Raw genomic sequence first — 17191 nt, 5'->3', positions numbered from 1 at the left:
TCTAGACTTATGTTGATTAAATGCCATTAATTTTGATTTTGAAGTATTTATTTCTAGACCGAATTACTCACAGGCCGCACCAAACTGATCCACTATATTTTGGAGCCCCATTGGGGTTCTGGAAATGAGCAAGGTGTCATTTGCGAACAGCAGCACAGCAAAGGCTTGTCTGGCAAGCTTGGCGGGATTGCCTCTACAGTCTGTTAGTGATTCAATCAGACTGTTAATGTAAGGGTGAACAGAGTGGGAGCAAGGACACAACTTTGATGCACTCCTCTGTTTACCCTGATCCAATTGGTCATAACCCCTCGCTCCCCCACCTGACTTGAGCATAATTATCTTTATGGAGTCTAATAATGATCTGCAGTAAGTTTCTCCGTACCCCCATTTTGTTTAATACTGCCCAAAGTTTCTCACATGGGACTAGGTCCACAAGCCCACAAGCACAACATATAAATGACCTTTTTGGAATGTCAAACAATTCCAAAGGATCAGTAGAAAACAGAACAGTCTGTCTATTGTGCTTGTGTTGCCTCTGAAACCTGCCTGCAAGGGTGACAATAGATTCCCTTCCCTCATCCAGTTGAGGAGTCTCCCCAGCAAATGCCGACAGAATATTTTCTGCACAATATCAATAAAGCTGATAGGCCATTAATTTGCTGGGTTGTTTTTATACCCTTTTTTGAATATGTGACTTAAGATCAGACCCCAAATTTCAGGTTCAGAGAGATAAAGGTCACCCGGGATTTTGTTAAAGCCTGGCAATTAACCCGCTGCAGAGTGGCAATTGGTCCTTATGTTTCTTCTATAGTAACAGTAAGTTGAAATATTTCCTAATCTGCAGCAGGGTACTCAACAGGTGCACATCTAGTGTTCTTCGGACCTGCATATAGTTGACTCAAGTGATTTTCCCGAAATCTGTGTGTAAATGTGGAAGTTTTCCTCTGACTCGATTTTTCGACCCTTTAGAAATCAAAAACCAAAATTGTTTACTATTTTTGGCTTGCACCGCGCCAAATAATTCTCTCGAAAATCGTTCCTGCCAATTCCTTTTTGCCTCAATGTGGGTGTTTTTGTATACTTTCCTTTTCATTGCCCCATAGTTCTTGAGTCCGCTTGGATAGCCATCATCAAACCTTATCGAGCTAGCTTGCAGGAATCATCAAATCACTCATTCATGTTTTTTGCCTTTATCTTGCCCCTGCTCCCTTGCAAGAAAACCTTTTGCGGCTACTTGGTAAACTCGTGAATATGTCCACCGGAGACTGCATCTCCAGTCCCTAGTTACCAAAGTCAACCAGTGAGTGGCCTACTATGTTGTAGATTTGTGCCAGAGAGGCTGCACTCCTCTCTATTGCGGACCATTTAACTCTACTTTTGTTGTCACTAAGAATAGTTGGAGTAGGTAAGCTACTCTCTGGGCAAGGCTGGTAGGAAGTGAACACTTCAAATAATTCTGGAGGTAAGAAATTGTGTTCAATATCATATTTCTTGATTACCCACATGTCCACTAGCTTGCACCACAAGCGAACATCAAGAAGGATGTAGTCACTCCTTGTTTTACAATTTTTCTTTTTTTGTATGTGTAGCAGGGCTTTTGATCAGAGGTGGATCGCCCATTGCCAGCCCTCAGCCCATATTTAAAAGTGAGAGAGGCAACTTGAAATGCTCCCTTCACATTTTTATCTGGCTTTATGTGCCTTAAGCGTGGAATGGCCAATTCAGCATCCTCCTAGTCCTTGATATTCGTGGTCAACTCAAGGGGCTCAAAGGTGATGTTTAGGTCCACAGCAAGGATTATGTTGTGTGATGGCCCTTCCCTTTCCATGAACTCATCTAGAGCTGAGATTGTGGGAGAGTTGTGGTGTTGGGAGAAAAATCTGTTTTAGATATTGACCAGGAGCACTGATCTATTAGTAGTAATTCTTTTGATTTTCAGGGCCAGTAAATTTATGGAGTTTATGTCATATATTTTTTATGTGAACCCCTAAATTAATTTTAATCCAGATCATAAGACCCCCTGCTGGACGAGCCTTCTTTGATGGTGTCGTTTCAACACAGTGATTGGTGAAACCCACTCTGAATATTTTATCAGTGGCCCATGTCTCCAGAAAAAGGCATATGTTATAGCTGTCCACCAACTTCCCCCACTCTTCACAATCTTGGACCTGAGACCTGCTATATTTGAAGATAATAGTCTCAGTTTCTTAGTAGGTTCCAGGTTTGGGGGAGCGTGCCATTCTTCTTGGCTGGAGAAACTAGTTCGGGCAATTTGATATTTGGTAATATGGTCATTGAAATAAGGGACTGCCCCTCCTCATCAAAATTACGCTGAGGGAAGGCCTCTGATTCTGATATAAGGAGCTATAATAATCTAGGAAAGCATAGAGTGAGACATAGATCCTGTGCACACTGTGTCACTGGAATCAAGAAATTCCCAGCTGATAAGCCCACAACAAGGGCAAAACCATTCCTGAGTTGCTTGTGTTCCGGTTCAGGGAGGACCTAGCTTGGCAGTTCAGGCTGGACTGTTCCCATTGGAGTAGGATGAAGACTGATTTACATAGAGCTGGGTTCAATCTGAGCTGGCATGTTGTACAAAATAACAATGGATTGGGATGTGGCATGAATAATTTTCAGTGCCTGAGATTAATTCAAATATTGTGTGTACTTTTAGTACGCAGCGTAAGTGGGAAGGATAAGCTCAGACGTGCGTCCCATGCACACTGCATCAATGGAACTAAGCTATTCCCATAACAAGGGCAAAACCAGTCTTGGCTTACTTGAGTTCTGGTTCAGGGAGGACCTGAGATGGCAATTTGGGCTGGGCTATTCCCATTGGAACAAGGTCAAGACTGATTTGCTTATAGCTGGGTCCAAATTAAGGTGGCATGGTGTGCAAATTGACAATGGATTGGGATGCAGCCCTGAGTTAATTATCTGTGGCTGAGATTAATTCAATCATTCCATCCACCACTTTTCGTATACTTTAGTATATCTCTCTAAGTGGGATGGGTATGCCCAGACATGGGTCCATGCACACAGTGTCACTAGAACCAAGATAAGGTGAGCCCAAAACAAGGGTGAAACCAGTCCTGGGTTGCTTGTGTTATGGTTCATAGAGGACCTGACTTCACAGTTCGGTGTGGACTGTTTTCATTTGAGCAGGGACAAGACTGATTTGAAAATAGATGGGTCAAAACTGAGGTGGCATGGTGTGCAAAATAACAATGGATTAGGAATTGAAGCAGCCCGAGTAATCACCTATGTCAGAGATGAATTCTAGCATTATATCCATCACTTTTTGCAGACTTTCATCTATGAGTAAAATAGTCTGGAGCAGCCTAGAAAATGGGCCTAACCAGAAACTAAAATCTTTATCCTCAGAACACGGCGATTGGGGTAGCAGGTCTTGCTGAGCTGATTACAAGAAGCATGGAGTCTGTGACCTACACTTCGATTTGCATTGCTGACGATATCCAATCCCGTGGGCTCGAGTCGTTGCCTAATTTCTACTACAGAGATGATGGGTTGAAGATCTGGTCAGCCATCGAGAGGTGAGATGATTTTTTTGCCCATACATTTATTGCTTCTAGTGATGGGTTATATTTTCTTTGTTAATTTTACAGAATGCTTTGATCCTCCTGGAAATGTAAACAGGTAAATGTCTATTTGCAAGTGAAAAAGAATATTTACAACTCGTATGTTGATGACAAAATTCAAATGAGGCATAACAGAAGAGGAGGGAAACGAAAGACGAACATGACCTTTAAAACAGATTTGGCCTGTGCTAGCATGGAACGAAATTGAAGAAACTTTGAAAAAGCCTTGCATATCTTGGAGCATGTGCAGAGAATATGCTGGACCAAGCAATGGCGGAGGAAGTGATTGGCAAAGAGTTGTCACCTTGCTCCATTTCATTGTGATGCTATTTTCTGGGATTTTATTTTGCAGATTATTGATGTCAGGAGCCGTATTATGCAAAGTGTGCAATTTCCATATTTGCATAAGATGCGCAGGACGCCGCTAATGGGTGCTTGACATGGAGGCAGGGCAATCAAGTGAAATATGGAGCTGTTTAAAAGCTGCTCTGTGTTTCACAGTGGAGGTGGCAACGTGTCTGCAATTTCAAGAGGGTATGGAGATCCTGAAAGGCGGTTGTAGTGCGTCACTGTGCCCGCCTGTAGGGAGATGTCTGGGTGGTACCCTTTCACTCCCTCCAGATAACTTCCATCAGGGGGTGCACTGTCAGTGTGCCACTATTTTGTGATGTACTCTCCATGCACCTCCTAACCGCTTCTTTGCCCTTACATCTGCATACATAGTAAAGAGCAGACGCAGAGGAAAAGAGATTCCCTCATTTGCATGGGGCCAGACCCTAAACAAATAAGGGAATGCCCTGTCAATATGGCACTGGCTCTACAAGGCTTGACATTTGGAGCAATAGAGAACCAAGTCTAAGTAATAGGCTTAATAAATGTTAATGACTGATTCAATTGCAACCAAGGTTGTGGACCAGAGATGCACCATTATCAGAAGATTAACTTGCTATCTGAATAGAGGGACCGCTCTGAGCATTGCAGGAAGCAAGAGAACTTCTATCTAAGAGGTATGACCGCAGCAGAATGTTCTTAGGGATCCAAGCTCTTTTGGGTCATTCTAAAGGGACCTTCCTAACATAGTCAGGTTTTCCTGCACAGACAGGTCACACACTCTGCCAAAGAGGCCCGGTCTGCAGAAGAGGCTTCACCAAGTGGATCTAAAAGAGTTAATATCTTTGCAGCTGCTGACTGGTTTGGACTGTGAGTTGCAGGTTTTGATAACTTGGACCTTGCAAGCAATCCTAATAACGCCTTGATCGGGGAAGCAGCCCAAGCAAGAGTGAGGTAAAATGGGGGCAACTAGGACTGATTACTGGGCATGACAGGGGAAGATGTAATGAGCTTTCTTGACCGCCTCTGCTCAGCTTCCTCAATGTGCATGTCACTGGACTGTAATTCCCCTCTCCTGGACATCATTCTCCTCCTTAAGCTCATCTCTGGAGATACTCTTAAATGCAGTTGGGCTAAAGTCACAAAACACAATTCATGGTGGACGTCAACGAGGTTGGATTGAAATTCTTTTAGACCTCTCCGCTGCTTTCGACACATTGACCATACTGGTCTACTTCAAAGCTCTAGAAACCAGGGGGACTATCAGCCGAAGAATTATTTCTGTTTGATGGAACAGAACTCTGTCCAGTTAGAGGATTACCGCTTGCCACCAAAACCTTTGCTCTGCAGGGTGCTACAATGATCCACTCTATCCTCTTTACTTTTGAATTCATATTTAAGTCAATTTGTGTCTTTCCATTAGGAATATGGAATCAAGACCTGCTTTTAGGTAACGGCATGCAATTTATCTGCCGCTCCTCGGCCAGGACAGGTGGCAGTATCTCTAGCATGGCCTCTGTGCTACCCTTGCCCCAAAAATGGATGAAAGATAAAAACATTTAATGTAATTCCAGGAAGATTGAAATATTATTGATTACCAATAAGACAAATATATGGGAACCAACTCTTTGGACACACACAATAGTCCAGTGTTTCACTCCTGGGAATACTGCCTGTAATCTTGGCATCGTATTAGATGAAAAGCCCTTGCTAGATTTGCAGATCTCATCTGTAACATAATCGTGTTTCTTTCAGCGGGAACAACTCAGGTGGGTCTTTTCACATTTGTCATTTTCCCATAAAGTTATAGTAACAAACTCCTTCAACCAGACCACACTGAATTATGGGAATTTGGCGTATCTGGGGCTCCACAAAAGGGGCTGAATTTTTTGCAACGATTACAAAATATTTGCAATAAGGCTGTACTTTGACCCGAACAAATGAGATGATTTAAGCTCGTATGGAACAACTACAGTGAACTAACATACACAATGTACGGTCACCTGTCTGATGCATAGCACGTTGTTTGGTTTGATGCCTTTGTTGTTTTCTGGCAGATTCAATAACTACTAGCCTACTTGTCTACTGAGACTTTCTACTAAGCACACTTTTCTTGTTCCAAAGTTTAAACTGTACAAATGTTCGGGGACCTGCATTCCAGAATTTACCCTCACTTCACATCCGAATAAATCAGATTATCTTAAATTCCATAAATTGTTAAAAACCACATCAACAGAAAATCACACGAAAACCTCGCAAAACAGGCCAAAGTAGTTCATTAGTAGTTAGGGACTTTGTGAAAGAGTATAAGTGAACTTTGAAAATAATCGTAAGCAAATAAATGGAAATATTTCTTGATTCTCCAAACTCTGCCTGACTTGGTAAAGTGAGCTAGCTGTCAGGAGACTAGAATCGTGCTCAAGAAATAGGTCAAAAACACTGGCGAATAACTTTCATGGTGGTAAAAAGTATGCTTACACAAAGGCTCCTGCTTTGTACCAATGTTTTATATCTGACTGGCAGACACAAATATCTATTCCAACTCGCTGTTCTGTTTTGCTTCGTTTGCTTTTGGTGGTGGTGGTAGACGAGGGAGCATTCAGAAAGCTAAAATACCCCACACTTTGAACAAAATGTCGATTGGCACTGAGTGAGTGAGTTACTGAGATGAATGAACCTCATCATTCAACTTTATTTCGGTCATAGACCATAAAAGTGCAGGTACAGAATATAACATACAAATAATTATTAAAACCAGAAATATACATTAGGAACCAAATGGAGGAATATACAGCGTGAAGTATGGTACAATGAACCTTGGTACATTGGTAACCAATTGGAAGTTAAGAAACACAGTAGGCTAAAACAGAGATTACAAATATCCATAGGAATGCAATCTGAAAGTCCATTGTGATTTAAGTGAACACGGGTGTGGGCCCGCAGGCACGGCCCGTGCAGGGCGTTATACCGGGGCGGTGACGTCAGGCGGGGGAGGGTCAGGGGGGGGGTTGTAAAATACGGGATATGGACCATTACAGGTAAGTACCGGGGGAAAAAAACGAATTTCGTTACCTGCGCTGCATTGCCAAATGTGAGGCAGCACTGGCAACAAAATTCGTTTTTTCCCCCCGGTACTTACCTGTAATGGTCCATATCCCGCATTTTACAACCCCCCCCACCCTGACCCTCCCCCGCCTGACGTCACCGCCCCGGTATAACGCCCTGCACGGGCCATGCCTGGTGTGGGGTAAGAACCATGACAAAAAAAACCTTTGCCTAACCCACTCGGATGACAAGGCCCGCTATGCTGGCAGGTTTCTATGCTTTTTACACACTCAAAGAAAATAAGAGGTTACTCGTGGACCAAAAACAATCACACAGGGTGTTTTAAAACAATACGGATACACTAAATAAAAAGTTATTCATCTCTGTAAGAGTTTCACACTTTTGACAGATGCCTTCTTGTTGCCCACATGTGTCGCAAGAACTTGGCAATGGCACAAACAAGTGCAGGGCTAGCGATCTGATTTTAATATACGAAAGTGCATCGTCATGGCTGTGCTTTCGCAATTGCTTACAGATTGGTTTCAGCCATTTGCATCCTGGACAAGAGTACTTGGGACAAACAAAAACACCAGGAAGATGGTCTCTATAGCAGATGCGCACCTAGGGCAAAGACTGAGAGGTAGTGGATGTCTGCCTCCAGGTGCTTGTATATGAATTTAAAGGAAGTGATCCAAAGCGGAATAGCATATAGAGTTTCCTGTGCAGGGGAGTGGGGATGATTTCAAAATATAGCTCATAAAATCCAGTAATTTTAAAATTCATAAATTCCAAGGTTAGGCATCCCCACGAGGAGCTGGTAATAGAACCCTGGGCTACCCAAACTCAATAGTATTTCTTAAGTGCGTCTTTGCTAAGGGGTGGTAAGGGGTCTTTAGTGTCCCATAGGCACCCTAAACCCAATGCTCTTAGAGAGGATTTCACATTACAAATCCAGCCAATATTACTGGAATGGTCGAGTGCGGCCACTTCATCAAGGGCATACGAGGCATACGAGGAAAGCTCCAGGGTAGACCTATTGCACAGCCGCAATAGTAGGGGGCGTAGCTTGACCTTTTCCACAATGGTGGCTCTACTCAAGTCAAGTCTTAACGGATGGAGTGGTGTGTGCTGCAGTAGAGAAACAAGAGACCTAAGGAACTTGTTCTCCGAGTTCAGTAGAGCATCCATCCTTTTAAATCCCCCAAATTCTTCTCCATAAGGTGCAGAGCCCACAGCTTTAGCCTCATGCATCTGAATTGGTGCTGCCACTGGTTTAGTAAAGGAGGTGCTATTTTCCTAAAGGAAGGCCCCGACAATTTGTCTGTGCTTGAGCATCTGATTTTCTACATGGGGTTTCCATGACATATCTTTGGGAATGGTCATTCCCAAGTAGTCAAAGGTATTCACCCTCTCCAGTTGGTCCCCTCCTACTGTTAGTTTACCTCTAAATGACCTTTGGGGGTTGAAGAGTAGAAGCTTTGTCTTTGGGGTTTTAATCTCCAGACCCCGTAAATCGCAAAAGGATTTAAAACGATTTAATAGCCGTTGGAGCACACTTGGTGTTTTTCTTACTAACAAAGTATCATCAGTGATTAATAAACTTGCCAGTTTTTCTACCCCTACGATTGGGGCATCCACTGAAGCCTCTGAAAGATGCTGGACTACACCATTCACAGAGAGGGAGAAAAGCATGGGAGCCAGGACACAGCCCTGGCGTACCCCCTTTTGATTACTATCGGGACTGACAGCTGGACTTGACAGCCCCAGTGCACCCTCGCAAAATTTGTCTTGTGGAGTCAGATGATGAGTGTTAAAATCTCCTTGGGGAGGCCCATATCATTTAGAATTTGTTAAAGTGTATTCCTGGGGACAAGATCAAAGGCGGTCTTTAGGTCGATGAAGGCTACATAGATTCTTCCGTGACCTAGGACCACGACTTTCCCGGTAAGAAGCTGAAAACAAAACACCTGATCAGTGATGCTCGTCTTCTGTCTGAAACCAGCCTGGAGTGGGGAGAGGATGTTGTGTTTGCTCATCCAATCCTGGACCTTAAGGAGTAGTCCTGGGCGAAGACCTTTTGGATACTATCTATCAAAATGATTGGCCTTTAATTGCCAGGTAGGGACCAATTGCCTTTCTTATACACTGGGATCACCTCTGCCCCCTTCCAAGAATTGGGTATTTGAACCCCCGTGGCAATGGAATTAACCAAGGCCATTGCCCAGTCTCGCTGTCATATGTGAACACGTCACCCGGAATGCCTTCCGGTCCAGTAGCTTTAGCCTTGGCGATGTAGTTAATGCAACCCATGATTTTGTTTCGAGAGAAGAAGTCATTTGTTGGAGCTGGGGCATGGCCATAGGAGGCTTCATCTCTTTCGGATGAACTAGGCCCAGAATATTGCAATGAGAAGTGATCATGCCATACCGTGGTAGAGATATTGTTGGTAGGGGTGGAGGCCTGTTGGTAGTTTGGTTTGCCCTGTTCCCATCATGCACTGGGAGAGGAACAGACTAATTTGCATATAGCCAAGTTCTGAGCTGGGATGATGCAGTGAGCTAAAAAACGGTGATGGATTAAAACCATGATCTCTTGACTTGGTAAGAGTATTCTGCATCATTCAGAAGCTCTGTCCATCACCACCCCCCTTTTCCAAAATCGGTTTTATCCACACTATGTGTGGGAGGGTATACTCAGACGTGATTCCCTTGCTCATTGCACCATCAGGATTCAAGCAAGCCGGGTCGAAGAAGGCTGTGATGCCAGAAACCGGTCCCCGGAAGCTTGTTTCCTTCCCAGTATAAGAATTGGCTTGGTAGTTTAGTTTGCCCTGTTCCCATCATGCACTGGGACAGGAACAGACTAATTTGCATATAGCCAAGTTCTGAGCTGGGATGGTGCACTGAGCTAAAAAACGGTGATGGATTAAAACCATGATCTCTTGACTTGGTAAGAGTATTCTGCATCATTCAGAAGCTCTGTCCATCACCACCCCCCTTTTCCAAAATCGGTTTTATCCACACTATGTGTGGGAGGGTATACTCAGACGTGAGTCCCTTGCTCATTGCACCATCAGGATTCAAGCAAGCCGGGTCGAAGAAGGCTGTGATGCCAGAAACCTGTTCCCAGAAGCTTGTTTCCTTCCCAGTATAAGAATTGGCTTGGTAGTTTGGTTTGCCCTGTTCCCATCATGCACTGGGACAGGAACAGACTAATTTGCATATAGCCAAGTTCTGAGCTGGGATGGTGCAGTGAGCTAAAAAACGGTGATGGATTAAAACCATGATCTCTTGACTTGGTAAGAGTATTCTGCATCATTCAGAAGCTCTGTCTATCACCACCCCCCTTTTCCAAAATTGGTTTTATCCACACTATGTGTGGGAGGGTATACTCAGACGTGAGTCCCTTGCTCATTGCACCATCAGGATTCAAGCAAGCCGGGTCGAAGAAGGCTGTGATGCCAGAAACCGGTCCCCGGAAGCTTGTTTCCTTCCCAGTATAAGAATTGGCTTGGTAGTTTGGTTTGCCCTGTTCCCATCATGCACTGGGACAGGAACAGACTAATTTGCATATAGCCAAGTTCTGAGCTGGGATGGTGCAGTGAGCTAAAAAACGGTGATGGATTAAAACCATGATCTCTTGACTTGGTAAGAGTATTCTGCATCATTCAGAAGCTCTGTCCATCACCACCCCCCTTTTCCAAAATCGACAACCCCCCTAGCTACAAGGAGCCAGAACTTCTGCGAGTCCTTGCTAGCACAGGACTCCTTAATCAGAGCCCATCTACCTGTGTCCCACTCCCTTTTGGCCCTCTTTTGTGATAACTTGTACCTTCTCCTCAGATCCCTCACTAGAGTCAGATTGCTCTCTCTGATTGCCTGGGCTAGTTGACGTCTAATGAATCTACATTCCTTATTGTACCAGGCCATCTGGGGTCTTCTGTTCTGGCCAGATTTACATGGGAATACTGGTTTGTGGAAGAACTTGGCTAACTGCTCAAAGAATTAAGTGTAGAAATTCCTAATCTTGCCCTGCCCTCTGGGCTGATCAGTCAAACTTTGGAGTTCTGCTGTAGATGTCAGCAACTTCTGTTTGGATAGTTCCATGACAAACAATGTAGCCAAATGGTGCCCTTTACACTTCAGTTCTCAATGAAGTTGACCATCCATCATTTTCTCCCTCCTACCTTCTCTTCCTTCACCCATCTTTCACTTAATCCATTCTTTCCTTCTCCATCTATCATCCTCGCCATCCCTCCCATTATTTTATTTTGAGTTGTATTTTCCCCCCCCCCACAGCTCCATCATGTTATTGTTTGGAGGCAAATGTTTCCAATCAAAGTCAAAGGAGGTGAACAGTATTTGAATGAGTTTATGTTACACACACTGCCACACTGCCAACTCACCCTTTGCTCATGCTGATGAACTAGGAGGTTCATTCCTATGAATGGGGGTCCACAAAGACCACCAAAGACATCACATGTTATCAGCATAATCAGCAAGAAGATGCTGTGGATTTGGGTATTCCCTGGTAGGGAGAGAGAGAGCTAAGCACAGAAGATGGCCAGGTGACCAAAGCCAGGCACTACAAAATCCTTTCTGCAGTGACAATTCTGGGGAAAAGAAAGATGGCATGGTGCTGTCTTTGCACTAGAAATGACAGTCACTTTACCCTCCTGCTATAGGATTGCGGTTCAAATCAAACGTTGGCTTGGAGTTTCCAGACCTGCACTCAACAAAGTACCTCAGCAAACTCACAGCCAGTCTTTATTTTGTGAGTTATCCATGTACAGGCATTCAAAAATATACTCCTGTCCCCATACAGTCAACCACCATGCATGCACTCGTGGCTCACACTGCTCCCTTCATCCTGAGCATACATGTATTCAACATTCATGTCATACATGGAAGAAGTGAAAGGCCGGGCTGTGGGAGTCTAGGCAGATCGTTTACCAGGAGCAGCGAGAAAGCATTCACCTTATCTGTTAAAGGCAAAAAGGGCTTGTGCCCTTACTATAACCAGTTGCTGCCATCACTGACAGTCTCTTGCAGCCCAGTGAGAGGTCAGTAGACTCTTTCAAAAGGGTGGGTACAATGTAGGTGTCTCTCCGTACCTCAGAGATGTTATCACAGTAGGAGCTCCTTAGTTAACACGCATGGTTGTCATGTATGCTGAGGCAACAGTGCTTCTGGAGGGAGCGATTGGGTTCTCAAATAACAGGATTTTCATATTCACGCGGCCGTAGGGCGGACCGTGATTCCAGGATGCACGCATTTTGAGGAATTAAGCATATTAAGAATGAGAAATACAGGTGTGCACTTCATACCATTGACTCAGTATCTCCTTACCTCAGAGCCATGCTCTGAGGTAAGCTCTGAGGTCTCATGTTATCACAGTAGAAGCTCCTTAGTGAACATGCATGGTTGTCATGTATGCTGAGGCAAAAAAGGTAACACACAGTTTTGGTTAGAGTGGAACACCAAGCAAGGAAAGTGCTCTCCTGAGCAATGCAGGGCGTATTCCGATCCAGCACTTGCTGGGTTGTCAATCTTGTTTTTGACATATTGCAGACAAAGTACACCATATTCAATATCATTTTGCATTGTTGTTAGCAATTAAGTTAAATAGGAACTGGCTTAGCCAATTAGTCTAGTTTGAATATGTTAATGCATGCGACCACGAGTATGCCCAAGGGTGCATTAATGATGCCTGTGTTTGCTTGTGTTGGCATATAAACGCCAAACCCACTAGCTCTGCCTGTGTTTGTTTTCTAAAGTAATAAAAAGAAAGGCTCCCACAATGTTTCTTAACGTGGTGGCAATCTTGGAATGGTAAAACAGTGATGCACTGTACCATTCCAAGACATGTTGATTCTAAACTTTGTGGCTACCTTGTAATGCGAAGGAAGGGCTGCCTTATGCAAAATACTATTTTAAAAAGGCTCCTACATATTGACTCGGTCAGGCGTTTGGCTGGAGAGTTGCACGCTTGAGCTTTCACAAAGACATCTATATAGTGGATGTCACAGTGAAAATATATACAGAAAATATTGTATTACAAATAAAGTACATGCCTGGCTTAATAACTGAATATGACAAAAAGAGGTGATTCATAGCGCTTTTCAGATGTAAACTAGTGCCCAATGCACCACAATATAGTCAGAAGTTTGCATGCAGACAGCTAATTAAAAGTAAATGAGCCTAGGTAGTTTCTTGTGTTGATCCAATGGCCAAAAAGTCCTGATGCAAAGGAGTCAATATCTGAAGGAGACAGAACCAAAGCTTTATATAAGTATGTTATATTTTCGGGAAACTCCAAAGGATTTGCTTTTCGAGAGACCTATAAAATTGGCTTTTTTAATTATTTTGATACTGGCTACTTCATTCGCCTCATGACATCGAGTGAGGCACCTGTAGCAGTAGCATGGAGTCACTGTGAGTGCCCTGATAAGACCAATTGCTTTTGAGGTTGGCAAGATGAGAGTGCATTATATTGCTCTTTCTATGTTCTGTGGAAAAAACCCTCCCTCTGCCAAGTGACCTCACGAGCAGCTCATGAACTGCTCTCCATGTGGCACATATGTCTTCTGCCAAGTGCCGTGTAAGATATCAGTCAATCAATCAATCATGTGCTTGTCAAGCACGACTACTCCCCCGTAATGGTCTCAAGGCGCTGTGGAGGAGGGGAGGTGTAGGTTCCAGTCCATCAAGGGGGAGGTCTATCAAAGAGATGTGTTTTGAGGTTTCTCGTGAAGATGGGGAGTGATGTCATCTGTCTGAGATGGGGCAGGGCGTTCCTGGATCTGGCCACGAGGAAGGAGAAGGAGAGGCCTCCTGATCTGGCCTTCCTGGTGCACCACCGCAGACTGGTCCTTAACCTGCCAAGACACTGCCATATCTCCCAGCACCTGCGCACATTCCACTGGCTCCCCATCGATGCTCGAATCACCTTCAACATTCTCACCCACGCATACAAAGCCCTCCACAACATCGGTCCATCATACCTGAACAGCCGACTCAATTCCATGCACCACAAAGGACCCTAGGATCAGCCCAGCTCTCCTACGGCGTGGTTCCCCGCACCAGAAAGACCAAATTGGGAGGCCACTCCTTCTCCTTCCTCGTAGCCATAGCCTAGAATGCCCTACCGCTCCACCTCAGACAGACACCATTACTCCCCATCTTCATGACAAACTTCAAAACTTGGCTCTTTGACAGACCCCCTCCTTGATGGACTGGATCCTGAACCCCCACTCCCCCCAGCGGCTTGAGACCCTTACGGGTGAGTAGTCGCTCTTAACAAACATGTGATTAATTGATTGATCTGAGGACCATGTTGTAGGAAAGCTGGGCTGATCATAGGGTCCTTTGGGGTGCGTTGATTTCAAGTCAGCTGTTCAGGTATGCTGGTCCGGTGTTGTGGAGGCTTTGTGTGCCAGGGTGAGAATCTTGAAGGTGATTTTAGCCTCAACGGGGAGCCAGTAGACTGTGCGCAGGAGCTGGGAAATATGGCAGTGTCTTGGCAGGTTGAGGACGAGTCTTGCAGCGGTGTTCTGGATGTTTTGTAGCTTGAGGGTGACATTTTTATTTATTCCGGCGTAGAGTGCGTTGCCGTAGTCAAGTCTGCTGGTGATGAGGGCGTGAGTGACGGTCTTTTTGTACTCGAGGGGGATCCATTTGAAGGTCTTATGTAGGAGGCAGAGGGTGTGGGAGCATGTGATGGAGTTGATCTGGCGGTCCATCTTAATTTCGGAGTCCAGGATGATTCTGAGGTTGCGTGCGTGGTCCGTGGGGGTGGGAGGGCTTCCGAGGGCAGGGGGCCACCAGGTGTCATTCCAGGTGTCAAGGTGTGGGCCCGTGATGAGTACTTCTGTTTTGTCAGTGTTGAGTTGTAGGCAGCTGCTTTTCATCCATTTGATGACTGCTTCCATGCCTTCTTGAAAGTGGTGTTTGGCTGCATTGGGTTCGTTGGATAGGGAGAGGATGAGTTGGGTGTCATCTGCGTATTAAACAATGTTGAGTCCATGGGTTCTGATGATGAGGGCAAGCTGAGCCATGTAGACATTGAATAGCGTGGGGCTGAGGGGAAATCCCTGGGGGACTCTGCATGTGGTTGATGTAGGGTCCGAGCGGAAAGGAGGGAGTCTGACCCACTGTGTTCTGCCGGAGAGGAAAGAGTGGATCCAGTCGAGGGCCTCGTCCCGGATCCCTGCATCGTTAAGTCTGCGTGTTAGGGTGCGGTGGGAGACTGTGTCGAAGGACGCTGAGAGGGCAAGGTGGATGAAGGCTTCTGTTTCTCCTCTGTCCAGATGTCTGCTGGAGGAGGGCTGTTTCTGTACTGTTTTTTTCTGAAGCCGGATAAGGAGGAGTCGAGGATGTTGTGCTCTTCGATGAAGGTGGTGAGTTGGCTGTTGATGACTTTCTCGATGACTTTCGCTGGGACCGGGAGCAGGGAGATATGTCTGTAGTTTTTGAGGTTGGTGGGGTCCGCCGAGGGCTTCTTTAGGAGGGGGTTGTTCTCGGCGTGCTTCCAGTCATCGGGGAAGGAGGCATTCGCTAGGGAGCAGTTGATGATGTGGCGAAGCATGGGTGCAATGGTGTCGGCGGCTCTGTTGAAGATGTGGTGGGTGCAGGGGTCCGTGGGGACCCCGGAGTTGATTGACTTCATCGTTTTCAGTGTTTCTTCGGTGGTGAGGGCTGTCCAGCTGTCAATCATTGGCTTCAGGGTGTCAGTGGTAGCTGGTGAGGGTTCAGTGTGTTGGCTGTCTTTGTCGAAGTTGTCATAAATGTTCTTGATTTTGTGGTGGAAGAAGGTGCTGAGTTTGTCGCAGAGGTCTTGTGAGGGAGAGATGTCAGTAGACTTGCGGGTGGGTTGGGCGAACTCCTTGATGCTGAAGAGCTCTTTGCTGTTGTGCGCGTGTGTGGAGATTCTGTCTGTTTTTCTCATATTTATGATGGTGGTGGTGGGCATTGGTGGTGGCTCTGAAGTTTCTGTGGGCTTCTGCAGATTTGGAGTTCCCCCAGGCCTTTTTGAGGCTGCGGCATGTGCGTCTGGACTCTTGTTGTTGGGTGGTAAACCATCTGGCTTTCTTGGCGTGTGTGTTTTCCTTGTTGAGGGGGGCTATGGTGTTGCCGCTGTCGGAGATCCATCTGTGAAGAGTTCTGGCTGTGGTGTTGGGGTCGTCGTCTTCCGCGATGATTGAGGTGGAGTTGCCGAGTGAGGAGGTGAGTTGGTCATCGGTGATTTTGGTCCAGTTTCTTCGTGGGAACTGGTTCTGGGGTCTATGGATGGTGGGTGGTCTGAAGGTGAAGTGGATGCATTGACAGTCTGTCGACGGGAGTTCACTGGTGTTGCTGAAAGTGATGGAGTTTACTGTTGTGAAAAGGGGGTCGAGGGTGTGTCCTGCTGAGTGCGTGGCTTTGGTCATGATCTAGCAGAGTCCAATGTTGTGCAGGTTGTCCAGGAGGGATGTGGTGTTGGGGTCAATTTGGTTGTCGAGGTGGAAGTTGAGGTCTCCCAGCAAGGTGTAGTTGGTGGATGCGATGGCTTGCGGGAACATGATGTCCATGATGGAGTTGGTGAATGGTCTGGGGGTCCGGGGGGATTGGTAGTTGATGGTTCCTTGGAGGGTGCTGGTGGAGCAGGCCTGTATCTTGAAGTGTAGGTGTTCCATCAGGTCTGTGGGCTCGTCGGGAAGTGTGCTCATCCGGAAGGTGGATTTGCGGACGATGGCGATTCCTCCTTCAGTGTGGGTGGGGCGGTCCTTCTAGGAGATCTTGTATACGTCGGGAATGGCGATGGCGATGTCCAGTCCCGAGGTGGTGTTGGTACAGGTTTTGGTGAAGGGGTGGTGCTGTTGAGGAGATCCCAGATTTCTGTGGCGTGTTTGTGGAGGCATCAGACGTTGAGGAGAATGCATTGCAGGGTCTTCGGTGCAGTTGTGTACTTGCGGGTGGGTTGTGCTGGATCTGTGGTCCCGGCGGTGCTACAGGTGTGGTGCAGGCAGTGGTGACAGCTGAAGGGTCCGTGGGTGTCGGCTGGTGAAGCTAGCTTGCAGTTGTTGTTGCGACCTGGGTTGAGTGTGTGTAGCGCCGCTTGGTTGTAGCAATGGCAGTGGGGAGGTAAGGGGTTCCTGGCGCTGGTCGCGTTCGGGTCACGGACGGGTGCAGACGGGCTTGCCTTAGGCGCGCTGGCGGTACAGCCTCGCAGCGGCC

The 17191-nt window shown here is 46.0% G+C and overlaps 1 protein-coding gene across 1 annotated transcript in view; it reads left to right on the top strand.

The window, feature by feature from the left end:
- The window catches only part of LOC144799578 (hydroperoxide isomerase ALOXE3-like), a 201765-nt gene that overhangs the window by 168661 nt on the left and 15913 nt on the right, over positions 1-17191 (top strand). Inside the window, exon 10 of the mRNA XM_078670951.1 lies at positions 3388-3557. Within this exon, the coding sequence (XP_078527077.1) occupies positions 3388-3557 (170 nt within the window). The remainder of the gene's footprint in view (positions 1-3387; positions 3558-17191) is intronic.

This window comes from Lissotriton helveticus, chromosome 12 (assembly GCF_964261635.1).
Source record: "Lissotriton helveticus chromosome 12, aLisHel1.1, whole genome shotgun sequence".
NCBI classification, from domain to species: Eukaryota; Metazoa; Chordata; class Amphibia; order Caudata; family Salamandridae; genus Lissotriton; species Lissotriton helveticus.
Note: the sequence above shows the minus strand (reverse complement) of the source record. Positions and strands in the feature narration are given on the sequence as shown.